Raw genomic sequence first — 15,315 nt, forward strand, 5'->3', positions numbered from 1 at the left:
GCCGCGGAGCCGTGGTGAAGTCGTCCCTCCCCGCCCACTCGGCCGGATCGACGTTGAGGAAATCGTGGCCGGCTCCGAGGGCGGTGATGAGGCCGACAGAGTTGGTCGTCGCAAACGACGCCAGCGAACGCTGCTCCACTGCCTCGAGGGCGACGTGGGCACGGCGAGGCGGGTTCTTCTCGCCCAGCCGCTCCTGATCGTTCGGGCAACATTCAGCCCAGCCAGTGTCACGCATGGCAAACAGGGCACGGTTAAAATACACATGTTCACCCTATTGAGACCAGTTGTTATGGTGGAAACTTGGGCCGCTTTGCGGGACAGGAAAATATCATCAGATCGGAATGAAATTTTGCACAGAACCTTGTACCATAGTATCGACAAGAATTCCGACCCGGCCCGACGAATCCGACAAACTTTTTTTTTTGCCATGAAAATGTGGACCACTCTAATATATATATACTCACACAATAGCATGTTGGCTATAAAAGCAGAAACATCGGAGAAGACTAGACAGAACTTTCACATTATGTAATCTGTTGAGCAACAACTGTGTAAATGGAACTGAATATTTACCTTCAAGTTGTTGATCTGTAATCAAGTTTGAATTTTGCTTGCTTGATAAATAGTTTCTAAGTACTAATTAATTATATTGCAATCAACACCATACCACAGGATTGTGGTATGACAACAACATTAGAATAATGAACATTTCGATACGAATTACCTGTCCGGATGTAATAATGACAATAGCTAGGGAACATGAGTTTAATTGTACACCTACAATGGTTGTATCATTTAAACTAAATGTTTAAATTAAAATATGACAAAAACATAAAACACAACAAATGTAGATTTCTCAAAGTAAGTGCTATTATCGATTAGGAATGGGCGAGTACTGATAGCAGGTATCGGAACCGGGCTGATGCCCGGCCTTATTTCAAAACAAAGTAATGGCATTGGTGACGACTCAAGAGTTGAGTATGTGTTCTGGTATCGGGCTGAAAAAAAAAAGTGGTATCGAACATCCCTACAATCTATCCAAATTGCCAACCAAATTGTTTTTATTTGGAGGGGATATAAAATATGTAACAAACCAGAACTCCTTTAATCCAGCCAAACTTGACGACTCCTTTAGAGTCAGCGGCTTCCTTTGCTGCAGCTTCCTCAGCTGGGGTCAGCTCATCACCATTAGCAAACCCATCTTCAAAAGGTTCCTGAAATATCAGAAAAAAAGGAAGGAAAAGAGAGTGCGAAAGAGAGACAGACAGACAGACAGACAGACAGACAGACAGAGAGAGAGAGAGAGAGAGAGAGAGAGAGAGAGAGAGAGAGAGAGAGAGAGAGAGAGAGAAAATTGTTCCCTTTGAATAACACAAAGATAGACTGTTGAGACAACTGCAATGACCTCATGCTGAACATTTGTACACCCGCCAAGGAAATCCATTCTTTTAGTCTCTACAGTGTATATGTCTCACTTTTTTTTATCGAAATTTGGCTGGTCCTGCAACTTACACTCAGGTACAACTTTTATATATGAAAAACAGAACTCTCCCAAAATCCCCATTCGCTAATTTTGTTGACTTTCTTTTAGCGGTTGGTGTATTCCCGCCCTTCGCCAGAAGGTGGCGGGAATGAAGCAAAAGTATTTGTCTTGTGCAAAAAGGAAGTAAAAGTGGAAGCAGAAGTAGTACACGTGCACCCCATTTGAAATTCATATGCAAATGATTTTGTCTGATTGTTAAGTCTATGCAAACGGAACTCAGCATAATTTATGTAATCAACTTTTAGAGAATAACGTTTTGACCTCCCAATGATGATAGTATTTTTTTTCTTCAAAAATAAAAACATACTGGTTCAACTGCTCTGTTCCAAATTATTATGTACAGTAGTTTTTCAAGAATTTCAATAGGTTCAAAGAACTGAAACTCGTCATTTGTTCAATCTGTAGAATGGGGAGTTTATATTTGCAGAAATCAAAATCTATTTCAATCAAAAACATCTTAACAGGTCAAGTGGCATTCTAACTTAAGACGCTCTGATTTGGTAGCACTTTCACAAGTCTTGCATCTATTGAATCTGTGATTTTTGCAAATTCTCTGCTTTAACCTATTTGCAGAATATCAGAATATATTCCAAAGATGCCTTTTGGATGTGACCTGCTTCCCACAATTAATAGACCTTTGCTTGAAGATGGTCCAGAGCAACAGTATCCAACATGCGCCTAATCCAGCCCGCAAGCAGGTTTGATGATCCAGCCCACAAAATGATTTTGCCAAGTTTAACAATGAGATGGCTCTCAAATATAAAAATGCATATGGCCCGACTAAATAAACAGCCGCGCCATATTTGCCACATACAAAAGTAACAAAGGTCTCTATGATTATTTGGCTGCACTTCTACAATAACCATAAAGCTTTAGTTTCATTAGGTAGCATAATGAGACAGTACTTTACAGTACAGACTGTTCATCTATCAGTCATCGTGTTTTTTTTTTTTCATTTTTACAAATAGAGCTAGGATTAACGATGAAAGTTATTCAAGGAATTGTCCTGGACGTCACTATTTTACAAACAAGTCACGATTTGTTTAAACAGAAAGTGTAGCGGAACATATATCAAACAAATGTGTTTAACAAAACACACATTCAACTAATGGTAACACAAACACATATGACAAAATCCTTCATTAAATTAACTTCATTAAAGGCGGCTCAGTGGTCAGTGGTTAGCGCGTCAACCTCACAGTGCAGAGGTCGTGGGTACAATCTCGGCTCCGGATTTCCTGTGTGGAGTTTGTATGTCCTCCCCGGCCTGCGTCAGTTTTCTCCGGGTACTCCTGTTTCCTCCCACATTCCAAAAACATACATGGTTAGCTGATTGAACACTCTAAATTGTCCCTAGGTGAGTGTGACCACAGATGGTTGTTCGTCTCTGTGTGCCCTGCGATTGGAAGGCAACTGGTTCAGGGTGTCCCCTGCCTACTCCCCGAAGACGGCTGGGATAGGCTCCAGCACCCCCGCGACCCTTGTGAGGATAAAGCGGATTGGGAAATGGATGGATGGAATTTCATTAAATAAATGCATTGTGTCACACAATGCATTCTGGGAACCTAGGATTAACGATGAAAGTTATTCAAGGAATTGTCCTGGACGTCACTATTTTACAAACAAGTCACGATTTGTTTAAACAGAAAGTGTAGCGGAACATATATCAAACAAATGTGTTTAACAAAACACACATTCAACTAATGGTAACACAAACACATATGACAAAATCCTTCATTAAATTAACTTCATTAAAGGCGGCTCAGTGGTCAGTGGTTAGCGCGTCAACCTCACAGTGCAGAGGTCGTGGGTACAATCTCGGCTCCGGATTTCCTGTGTGGAGTTTGTATGTCCTCCCCGGCCTGCGTCAGTTTTCTCCGGGTACTCCTGTTTCCTCCCACATTCCAAAAACATGCATGGTTAGCTGATTGAACACTCTAAATTGTCCCTAGGTGAGTGTGACCACAGATGGTTGTTCGTCTCTGTGTGCCCTGCGATTGGAAGGCAACTGGTTCAGGGTGTCCCCTGCCTACTCCCCGAAGACGGCTGGGATAGGCTCCAGCACCCCCGCGACCCTTGTGAGGATAAAGCGGATTGGGAAATGGATGGATGGAATTTCATTAAATAAATGCATTGTGTCACACAATGCATTCTGGGAACCATGGATATGCAAAACAGGTAAATATGATACGCCCATGCCCTGCTGCGACATTAAAGCTTGTACAGGCAAAGTGTTTCCGTTCTCCATGTTCGTGAATGTCACAAAAACAAAACAAAAACAATCCAGGAATTATTTTCTACATTGATAGCACATACTTTGGGGCTGACATGAATTAAGCTTCAAATCGGTTATGAAATGAGCAAGTTATGAATAATGGTCCCTCTAATTTTCCATGTGTCTAAGCATTCACACAAACTCCGAAAGTATTCCTTGGCCCATCGTGAGCAACATTCACGGACATATATATGAACAGACGAATAATGCCGCTTATCCGCCATTGCGAGAATTGAAGCCATTGGCAGCCATCTTACATTTGCACATTGATTTCTCTGCGGCGTTTTCACATACTTTTCTGTCTATGGTGAAAATGCCACCGTGTATGGCATACAGTTGTACAGTACCAATAAGTCTGGAAGAAGCGTGACATGCACATTTCATCATCTCGTCATTGGTGAGTGTGTGCGTGTCAATGTATGCTTCAATCTATTATACAACAACTGAGTGTGGCCCCTCGGTCACGCTACTGAGACGAAGTGGGAATGGCATGGTGTGCTGTTTGTCGATTAAACTGGGGTGGGAAAAAAAGGAATGAGTGTCGAAATGTAATGTGTGTGCATGGTGCACGCCAGTGTCATCTTGTGCGCTGTAAGGGTGAGAGAAATGGGCAATTGCTCAGCATGCAGCTTAGAGGGAATATTTTGATCTGTGAGCAGGACATCTACATATCATGGCCGTTGAAGCGCTTGTCCATTTGTAACAAGCTAATAGCTTGATGATCGCTGAACTGAGAGGAAGTGGGAAACTACACTCGCGTTCACATTAGCATCTAGCTTCATTGCTTCGTCGCCGCTCAGCACAGGTAAAAGCCTTCGATCACTGCAAAAAGATTCACTGAGGCCGGGGGCAATCTGGGCCTGTACATGATGTTTGGCTTAGTCTATCTTGGCTTTAGTATTTCTTTTCTATTGACTTTTTTTAAAACAGCTGAGCACACAGTGCAACAGTATTTGACATGACGTCAATATTTCTCCTTCAAGAATTTTTGTATTTGACATGTCGTCAATATTTCTCCTTCAAGAATGTTCTTGTTCTTCTGTCAAAGACAGGTATGTATATCATTACGAGGGTGCCACCCAGTGTTCAGACTGAGTCACGACAGTTTATTTAAGCAGTAACTGAAGAACGAAATGCTGCGAAACTCTGGTTAAATGGTATCTATTCCTAAATGCTACTTGAACGCCTGCTGTATTCACTTGAATTCGTTGCACGTGACTGTATTTGAAAAGAAGTTTGACAAACTCGAATTGGTAATTTTTCCTGCCACTGGATATTTGTGTTTCATTGTGTAACTTGATTGATAAGACGTACAAAAAAAAGTAGTGTGTTTCTGGTAACCCGACCGACCGAGAATTTCTACGTCGAAAAAAAACTTTACGGTTGGCATTTTTTTTCAAATAACCCTCTACATTTTTGTGTAGAGGGTTTACAGCGGTGCAAACTCTCGCGATATTCACGTTGAGCGCGTGCGTCGTTTGCCCTGTCGTCTGTCAACAACATTGAAACATGGAAACATGTTTTGTCCGACGACAGTTTAAACCGCGTTTTCTGTGTTACAGTCGCATGCTCGCACCGTAATGTTAAGAAAATAGCATCCATTGATGTATCGAAAAAATTCTGCGATCAATGTTTTTTTGTTTTATGTTTTATGGTTAATTTGTTTACATTTTTGATGGGAAAAAAAAAAGAAAACTTTGGCCGACCTACCGACCCAATGCTGAAATTTCATGTTACCGGAAACACACTGTCTTTTTTGTTTGGCCTAAAATAATTTTGATTTCATTTTATTGGGTGTTCTATACAAAATGTGTATTTTATGGTCATATGGAAAAAGAAAAAATTGAAAATTGCCACTAATTTCATGCAATTTAAGGAAAATGCTATATTAGGATATACAGGTGCCCAAAAGGAAGTGGTATTTTTGGTGTGCGTGTGAACAATATATTTACAGTTGACCCCCACTATTGACAGTCAATAGAGGACAAGCCGGCCCACCAAGTTATAGATCATGATTTTACCACTCTGTCAAATTTGGGAATGAATTTTGCTCCACGTGGCCGCTGAGCTAAAATGAGTTTGACCGACCATGACTTTCTCTCCTTTTATGCCAAGAGCAGCCAATGATGCAAAGGTTTTCTTTCCGGCATGACATTGTTCACTGATGAGTGCCGTGCAACTCCGGATGGTCAACATGGATGGAATAGGTTGTTGGATGTCCTCCATGTCCCAAACAAGGTTGTAGCATCAGCAGGGAGGTAGTGAAATCATGTTTTGAGCCGAAATCATGGGGAGAAAGCTGACCTGCCCCTTTCAGGTCCCAGGAGGTGTAAAAATAACCTCTGAAGAGTTTGTGGAGTGGCTGACTGACTCCTTTCTTCAGTAATTTATGCACCATCTTTTGCCACAGGAAATTCCTCTGCACTATGGGCTACTTTGGTTATAAATGTTCATAAATGAGTGATTTTCAAACTCCACGGCACACTGGAGTCAGGTGTGCCGTGGGAAATTATCCAATTTGTATGCCTGTGCGGTCCGCCGCCTGGCAAAGTAATCATGTAATACTCTTCCACACTGGTAGGTAGCAGCAGCAGCTAGCTTATTGCCTTGTGATTCAGAAACAAGCGAAGTTTCTGTCGTGAGGCAATACAACGAAAGCTATCTTTCATTTGGATTTACTTTTACTGGAGATGCAATGGCACCGACTCCGTTGTGCTTGGAATGTGGTGAAAAGCTCTCCAACAGCGCTATGTTCCCAAGTAAGCTTAAACTCAATCTCCAAACAAAACACCCTTCACTTCAAAACAAAAATGTGGAGTATTTTGTTCGCCTGCGTGAACACACAGAGAAACAAGCAAAGTGCATGAGCAAAAACCGCAAAGGTAAACGAAAGAGCCCTGAAAGCAAGTTACCATGTCGCTGAACTTGTGGCTAAATAAAAAAAGTCCCAGTGGCAGAGCAATTAATACTTCCTGCCTGCAAAGCCATTGTAAATGAGATGTCCGGACCCGAAGCAGATAAAGAAATAGCCTGACTGCTGTAAAAACTAAAAACAGAGAAAGACTGAGACCTGTGGAGAATTACAGACATGCACATGTGGAGAGCTTCCTGTGTCTTTCATCAATTGCTGACAGGATATCAGATCTGTGTTCATTCAATGTATCACACTGAGTGAGAATAAATATTAAAGATTATAAAATATTTGATTGATGTTTATTTGATTCCTATTCAAGGTGTTATAATACAACGTTATTCTTCAATGTTAAACGCTTATAATAACAATGTAACACTTTGAATGTTAAAATAAGCTTTTTTCACATTTTCAGCTAGTGGTGTGCCGTGGGATATTTTCAGTGAAAGAAATGTGCCTTGGCTCGAAAAAGAGTGAAAGACACCGTCATAAATCCTCACCTGACGATCCCCTGACCTGATTTGAATTTTGAGTATCAAATTTACCTTCTAAAAATGTTGTCGATGTGTAGCCACTAACGATGTGCACTAGTCCAGTGCTGATCGATGTAGCTGGATTGCGGGGCAGACACTTCAATGCATTGATCAAACACATATATCAGTCCACCCGTATTATGTTTTCTTCTTCATGATGCATTTTTGACTGCTACCTCTTATACTGCGAAGCAACTATAAGGCAACTCTTAAATACAGCTTAAGGTACACGGAGAAATATAATATGTACACAATTGTTTTGAAGTTCCAGAGCACAAAATATTGCTCCAATAAAAAAATCTTTCCAAAACGTTTGACATCACAATTCCAACATTTGCCGTGGATCTCTGCATTGGTCAGAATGTAATATATGATTCACGGCTTGGGGGGGACACATTGCAATACACCCGACAGCCGAGAAACGGCCATCAGAATCTAAACTTATGGAAACAGTTTCAAATTTGGTCTTTCCTTTGCCCTATATCGAAAGGAAAACACTGAAAAACTGTAAATGTAATTCAATTAACTCACTTGGTGAAGCTTGTTTGACCTGTTTGGGAATCAAATTAAAATTAAGGGCTTTTGAACATACATATCTGAGAAACATATTTGTTGGATAGAACCTGTGGGGTGATTTATAATATATATATATATATATATATATATATATATAATCTCCCTGTTTCTCATGGAAAATACATATTTATATATATAGCACTGCACAAAAATCACTACGTCTGTGTTTCAGGCCTGGAAAAATATAAACGCATGGTAAAATATTGGTGTCAAATTCCAATAAGCCCCCTGTTTATGTCAGTAAAGCTGGGGCCATTTCCTTCTGAGCTGCACGCCATGTGATGGAAAAACAGACGTCACTACATCCACTCAGCTTTGCTGAGAAGAGGATTGTGTTTGGTTGTATAAGAGTCGGGAAGCTCTGAAACTACACGCTGCAAAACAATTTGGGAAACTTGCTCCATTTAAAGGTTTTAAAGAACTCAGTGAATGTGCAGCCATTACAAATTGGACTCAATTAAGAGGAAAGAGCCTCAAAAACATCAGCAGACAAATCTGTACTTTAAAAAAGAAACTTTGCTTGAAATGGACTGATAATGTAAGACAGGGGTGCCCAACCAGTCAATCGTGATCGACCGGTAGCCCCCGAACTGGTCCCAAGTGGACCGCAGGGGGTCCAGTTGAAAATGGATTAAAAAAAAAAAAAAAGTCTCTGTGTGCGTGTTATTGATATTCTATATTTTTGTGTTAGTGCACGCTGCACACTAAGCATCCTCTCAGTTTCACTTTCACAAAAAAAGTATTTAAAAAAATAAAATAACAAAGGAGGTTACCTTTAATCAACGGCGGCGCGTGACCTGCATCACCGGAAGTTGTTGGCAGTCAGCAGTCTACACTTGCAGCTTGCGATTAGAGCTGTTGCCATATATCTTTCTTATTTTTATTATTCTCATTCAACGTTTGTTTCATGTACAATTCACCGACAGCACTGCCCAAAAAAACCCAGAGAATTTGGAGAGCCGGAAGAAGCATTTTAAAATGGGACACGTGAGCTACGATAGTGACGTTGCACTGAAGACGCTGCCAAAGTGCGTCCCATGTCACCTTTTTACAAACTCACAAGCTCTATTACCGACTTTATTTTTCTGTTTTGTTCATGTTCTGGGCCGTTATAGCTGTTGCCCATCATGGCATGCATGTGTATGCGTGCACGTGCGGTAGCAGGTCGATCGCGGGAGGCCGGTTGCTTGAAAAGTCGATCTTCGGTCAAAAAAAGTTTGGGCACCCCTGGTGTAAACACTCAAGTTATTACAGGCAGCTTAACGGCAGAGAGACAAAGAGAAATGATCAGATATCCACAGTCTCATCTCCACTTTGTATGGCAGAACCCGCTAACCCACCCTCCTGTTCATTGTTGCTTGATAGAACTGAACCTCTTCAAGAGGCCTCTTGAGTGAACCAAAATGACATGTACCAGTACTGACAATGAGATTTTTGTTTTGCAGGAGTCCTGAATTACAAAGTGAACTCTGCCAAGGGTGCAAGAGGTGATGAAACAAGACTTCAAAGAGAGAATCTAATGAAAAAAAGTGAAATCACGAGAAGGACTGAATGCTGTGATAACACAGATCAGTTCTAATTTGGAATGGATTATTCACTTAATATTTTAACTGCAGGTTTAAGTTGTATTAGCTGTAATTTGTTGACTCAATTTCATGTCATTGTAGAAATTCTCTGTTGTTCGTTTTACAACACTTTGGACTGTAACTAACATGTATTTTTTTTTCTTAGCTATGTTTACAAGATGGAGATAAGAATCCTGGTAAATGAGTAAAACGTGTGCACATGTGTGCGTGTTATTGATATTCTATATTTTTGTGTTAGTGCACGCTGCACACTAAGCATCCTCTCAGTTTCACTTTCACAAAAAAAGTATTTAAAAAAATAAAATAACAAAGGAGGTTACCTTTAATCAACGGCGGCGCGTGACCTGCATCACCGGAAGTTGTTGGCAGTCAGCAGTCTACACTTGCAGCTTGCGATTAGAGCTGTTGCCATATATCTTTCTTATTTTTATTATTCTCATTCAACGTTTGTTTCATGTACAATTCACCGACAGCACTGCCCAAAAAAACCCAGAGAATTTGGAGAGCCGGAAGAAGCATTTTAAAATGGGACACGTGAGCTACGATAGTGACGTTGCACTGAAGACGCTGCCAAAGTGCGTCCCATGTCACCTTTTTACAAACTCACAAGCTCTATTACCGACTTTATTTTTCTGTTTTGTTCATGTTCTGGGCCGTTATAGCTGTTGCCCATCATGGCATGCATGTGTATGCGTGCACGTGCGGTAGCAGGTCGATCGCGGGAGGCCGGTTGCTTGAAAAGTCGATCTTCGGTCAAAAAAAGTTTGGGCACCCCTGGTGTAAACACTCAAGTTATTACAGGCAGCTTAACGGCAGAGAGACAAAGAGAAATGATCAGATATCCACAGTCTCATCTCCACTTTGTATGGCAGAACCCGCTAACCCACCCTCCTGTTCATTGTTGCTTGATAGAACTGAACCTCTTCAAGAGGCCTCTTGAGTGAACCAAAATGACATGTACCAGTACTGACAATGAGATTTTTGTTTTGCAGGAGTCCTGAATTACAAAGTGAACTCTGCCAAGGGTGCAAGAGGTGATGAAACAAGACTTCAAAGAGAGAATCTAATGAAAAAAAGTGAAATCACGAGAAGGACTGAATGCTGTGATAACACAGATCAGTTCTAATTTGGAATGGATTATTCACTTAATATTTTAACTGCAGGTTTAAGTTGTATTAGCTGTAATTTGTTGACTCAATTTCATGTCATTGTAGAAATTCTCTGTTGTTCGTTTTACAACACTTTGGACTGTAACTAACATGTATTTTTTTTTCTTAGCTATGTTTACAAGATGGAGATAAGAATCCTGGTAAATGAGTAAAACGTGTGCACAGACTTCATGTAAACAGCAAGTGGAGACACATGTAGAGGCTTGCTTATACTGTATGTAAAGGAATGTCAGACAGTTTTCCATGACGAAAACAGGAAGTTGAGCAGCCTAAAATAAGCAGCCACCTGCCATTAGATCAAATTGACCCTGAAATATATTTACTGTAGATCAGTGGTTCTTAACCTCCTTAGAGGTACCAAACTCAACCAGTTAATATCCACATTCACCAAACCCTTCATTTGTGAAAATAAATACAGTCATACCTCGGTTTTCGACCATAATCCGTTCCAGAAGGCTGTTCGAAAACCGATTTGTTCGAAAACCGAAACCGTGTTTCCCATTATAGTCAATGTAATAAATTTTAATTCGTTCTAAGTCTAGAAAACAACTTTAAAAGCATTTTTTGAACAATTTTACACCATAAACTGTATACAGATGGAATAAGAGAGCAGGTAACATGTAAAATACTGTTCAAACATTGAGTATGTTTTATTTTTATCAATTTTAACAAACATTAACACCAACATAAAAATTCAACCTCTCTCTCTCTCTCTCTCATCGTGACAATTGTAGATTACATTATTTTACACCTTGAACTAATAAACCCTAAAGTAATGGCTGTAACTATGGACTCTCTGCAACCCCACGCTACAGTACGAGGTAACATCCCTCCATCCATTTTCTGAACCGCTTTATCCACACAAGTCCAGTCTCGTCCATATTAAAAGTTTGCTGGGGAAGATATTCCTCGGCCTTGATGAGCTTTTCAAACTCAACTTTAAACTTTAAACTTTTCAGCAGCTTCCCTGTCTGACCTGGCTGCCTCTCCATGACGAATCACAGAGTGCATCACACTTCTTTTCCTAAACTTTTCGAACAATCCTCTGCTAGCTTTAAAATCAAACTCTTCAGGAGCAATGCTAGGACCCCCTTTTTTTAAATTTTTATCAAATCTCCATACAATTGTCTTGCTTTGCCACAATCGTATCTTGGCCAAGACTGTCCCCTGCTCGCTGTTTCTCATTTATGAAAATAAGCAAAAGTTTCTCCACTTCCTCTAATATTTGTGATCTTTGTTTGCTAAACACACGAGATCCTTTAGCCACATCAGTGACTTTAAGATGGTCTTTCTTTTTTAGGATGCTGCTTATCGTTGATTTCGGCATGCCGAACTCCTTTGCCAACACAGACACACATACACCTGATTAATATTTCGCTGTCAAATCTTTCTTAATTTCAATAGTTTTGCGCACGATTTTCCTCTTTTTTTCACCATCTTTACCACTTCCACTTGCTTTCTTTGGTGCCATGATTAGGGGCTGATACACAATGCAGAAATAACAGTCCGATTTGCATAGATGTCAACAAACACGAATCATTTTTAAAAAAAAAAGAAAAATCTTCATTGAACACGTCCGCTGACATTGGACGCTCTTTTTTAAAAAAAAATCTTTCTTGAACACGTCTGGCCACAATGGAACACTACACGAGGAAGCGTCACTTCCTCGTCTACCCGAGGAAGCATCACTTCCTCATGTAAGGAAGGCGAGAGGAGTTGAGTGGCGCATTCAAGTGCGCTCAGTTTGGTTGAGAACCAATTTTTGGTCGTAATCCAAGGCATAAAAAAACTCGAAATTTTTGGTCGAAAACCGATTTGGTCGAGAACAGAGACTTTCAAAAACCTAGGTTTGACTCGATATATATTTTTTACAAATTCAAGATCTAAAAAAAAAACAAAACCGCATTTATTAAAAAAACAGAAAAAATAAAATTTATCTTTTTTTTTTTTTAAATTGTACGACCTACTATCACGAAAGTCACACGTTGACTACTAAGCGAACTAAATTTCCCACAGCACTGATTGGACAAGCAATGTAATGTAATCAGCTGCAGCCAGTGATGGCTAAGCGGGGGTGTCATAAGTAATTGACATGTTGAGTCGGTGTGTCTTCACCTCCATGGCAGAGGTTCCGTCGAACCCCTGAGACCGATTCACCGAACCCTTGGGGTTCGATCGAACCCAGGTTAAGAACCAGTGCTGTAGATACTTTCTACATTTGAATTTCAATTTTTATTTGGAATTATTTGTTCCAGAGTTAAAGCTGACATACAAATATTAACTATACCGTCTCGATTGACAATGTTTTTTAAGGGAAAATTAACTTTTTAATTGCATGTGTACAATTAGTTGGGTCTGTGGAGTGCCTATGATCATGTGCGAAATTTAACAATGTAAATTTTAAATATGCGAAATTATGATATCCCACTTCAGCAACGCATATGTATTAATGTAATACACTGCTGTGAAAAAGTATTTGCTCCCCTCCTGATTTTTTTCTTTTGCATATCGATCACACACAAAGGTTTCAAAATCATCAAACCAATTTTAATATGACTCAGAGATAACCCTAGTAACTACAAAATGCAGTTATCAAATGACAATTCAATTCATGAAGGCACAAAAAAAAAAAAAAAAAATCCAAACCTTTCTGATCCTCTGTGAAAAAGTAATATCCCCCTGAATATAATAACGGGTTGTGCTACCCTTGGCAGCAATAACTGAAATCTAGTCCAGTTCAAATAATAATAAAAAAAGAAAGAATAACAATAAGAGTACCATATTTTCCGCACTGTAAGGCGTTCTGGAGTATAAGTGAATGGCCTCTTTTCAGATATAGGGCGCACTGCATTTTAAGGCGCACAGAATAGAGACTACAATAGTGGCTGCGGATGGATCCACTAGATGGCGCTACGCTAAAATGAATACAATACAATACAGCTTTATTTATATAGAGCCTTCACAACAGCTGCAGCTGTAAGAAATCGCTTTACTGAACATTAAAAATACTACGTCCAAGAAATCAGAATATTGATCCATATTTAGCTCCCTCAGGATGTGGCATGAAGCACGACGCGAAGTCCATAAAAATACAGGGTTTATTCCTTGGCATAAATACAAATAGCATTACAGAACAATAAAGGAAAGACAAAAGTTATGAAGACAACTGAGTCAACAAAAAGGCACACAAACCTTGTGGGCTCACATCCACAAGCTGCTAAATATATATAGTTGTCTATTTGAGCGTGTGTTGGCGAATGCACATGTCAATTCGTGTCGGGTAGCATTAATTGGTTCCTGCTAATAATCACCACTAGATGGCATCGGAACATGAACAGGGAAACAACTCAATGGGGACTATAAAGCAGGGGTTCTTAACCTGGGTTCGATCGAACCCGAGGGGTTCGGTGAATCAGTCTCAGGGGTTCGACGGAGCCTCTACCATGGAATTTAAGATACACCCAAACCGGTTGGCCATCATTGGCTGCAGATGATCACATTACATTGCTTGTCCAATCAGTGCAGCGGGAAATGTTGTTCGCTCAGTAGTTAACGTGTGACTGTCGTGATAGTATGTCGTGTGATTTAAAAAAAAAAAAAAAAAAGTTTTAATACATGCTATGTTCAGCAAAAAAGAAAGTGATCGGACGAATACATACAACATGGATTCACATGCATCATGGACTGTGATGGGACTCAACGTCCTATCTGCATGATTTGTCATGTCAAGTTGAGCAACTGTAGTTTCGCACCAGTAAAACTAAAGGAACACTTCTTGAAACTGCATGGAGATTCCTTGAACCAATTGCCAGCCAATTGCAGGGCACACAGAGACGAACAACCATTCGCACTCACACTCACACCTAGTGACAATTTAGAGTGTTCAATCAGCCTGACATGCATGTTTTTGGAATGTGGGAGGAAACCGGACTCCCCGGAGAAAATCCACGCAGGCCCGGGGTGAACATGCAAACTCCACACAGGAAGGCCGGAGCCGGGATCGAACCCACACCCTCTTCACTGTGAGGTTGACGCGCTAACCACTGGACCACCGGGTCCATTTATTATGGAAAAAAAGTTCTGAAAAGTAACCAATGAAAATCAGACTGCTCCTGAACTGTGGTTCAACAGGCTTATTTATATTTAGATTGGTAAAGGTACCCCGAGAAAAGAATGAAAATAATTTGAATTTAAATTGCTCAACCAAAGGTTGTCATCTAATTCCCATCAAAGGTGTAGACACATTTAAAAGCAGTCAGTCTGTGTGTTTAAAGACACTGTGCTGTTTATGCACCACCCTTAAAATGCACCGGAGGAAGCATAGGAGAGTTATCTCTGGAGATTAGAAGAAAAAAAAAATTACAGACATGCACGTAAAAGGTAAATGCAACAAGACCATCTCCAGGCACTTTCATGCTCAGGGATGAGAGTGACTAGTGATGAAAAAAGCGGAAGGAGGCGTGGCCAGGACGGGGGCATGGCCTGGACGGGGGCGGGGCCACTTACAAAAGTGGCACTTAACATGCTGAAGATGACGTGTATTCAATTTACACACTATTTTAAACTTTAAAAAAAAAAAAAAAAAAAATCCCAAGATTTTTCACTATTCTTTCAAGTGAAAATTTGTGCAGTTTTGCTTATGCATTCCTGGTGAGCACCAATATGTAACTTCAAATTTGCTGCTCAAAATCAAAACTAAAAAAGGAAACACATTCCCTGCCA

At 40.3% G+C, this 15,315-nt stretch overlaps 1 protein-coding gene across 2 annotated transcripts in view; it reads right to left on the bottom strand.

Moving 5' to 3' along the window:
* Positions 1-15,315, bottom strand: part of slc12a2 (solute carrier family 12 member 2) — an 84,968-nt gene that overhangs the window by 44,272 nt on the left and 25,381 nt on the right. For both annotated transcript variants that reach the window (XM_019862917.1, XM_019862912.1), the window contains exon 2: positions 1,095-1,214. In XM_019862917.1, the coding sequence (XP_019718476.1) occupies positions 1,095-1,214 (120 nt within the window). The remainder of the gene's footprint in view (positions 1-1,094; positions 1,215-15,315) is intronic.

The sequence above is a fragment of the Hippocampus comes genome, unplaced genomic scaffold, assembly GCF_001891065.2.
Source record: "Hippocampus comes isolate QL1 unplaced genomic scaffold, H_comes_QL1_v1.1 scaffold223, whole genome shotgun sequence".
In the NCBI taxonomy this organism is placed as follows: domain Eukaryota; kingdom Metazoa; phylum Chordata; class Actinopteri; order Syngnathiformes; family Syngnathidae; genus Hippocampus; species Hippocampus comes.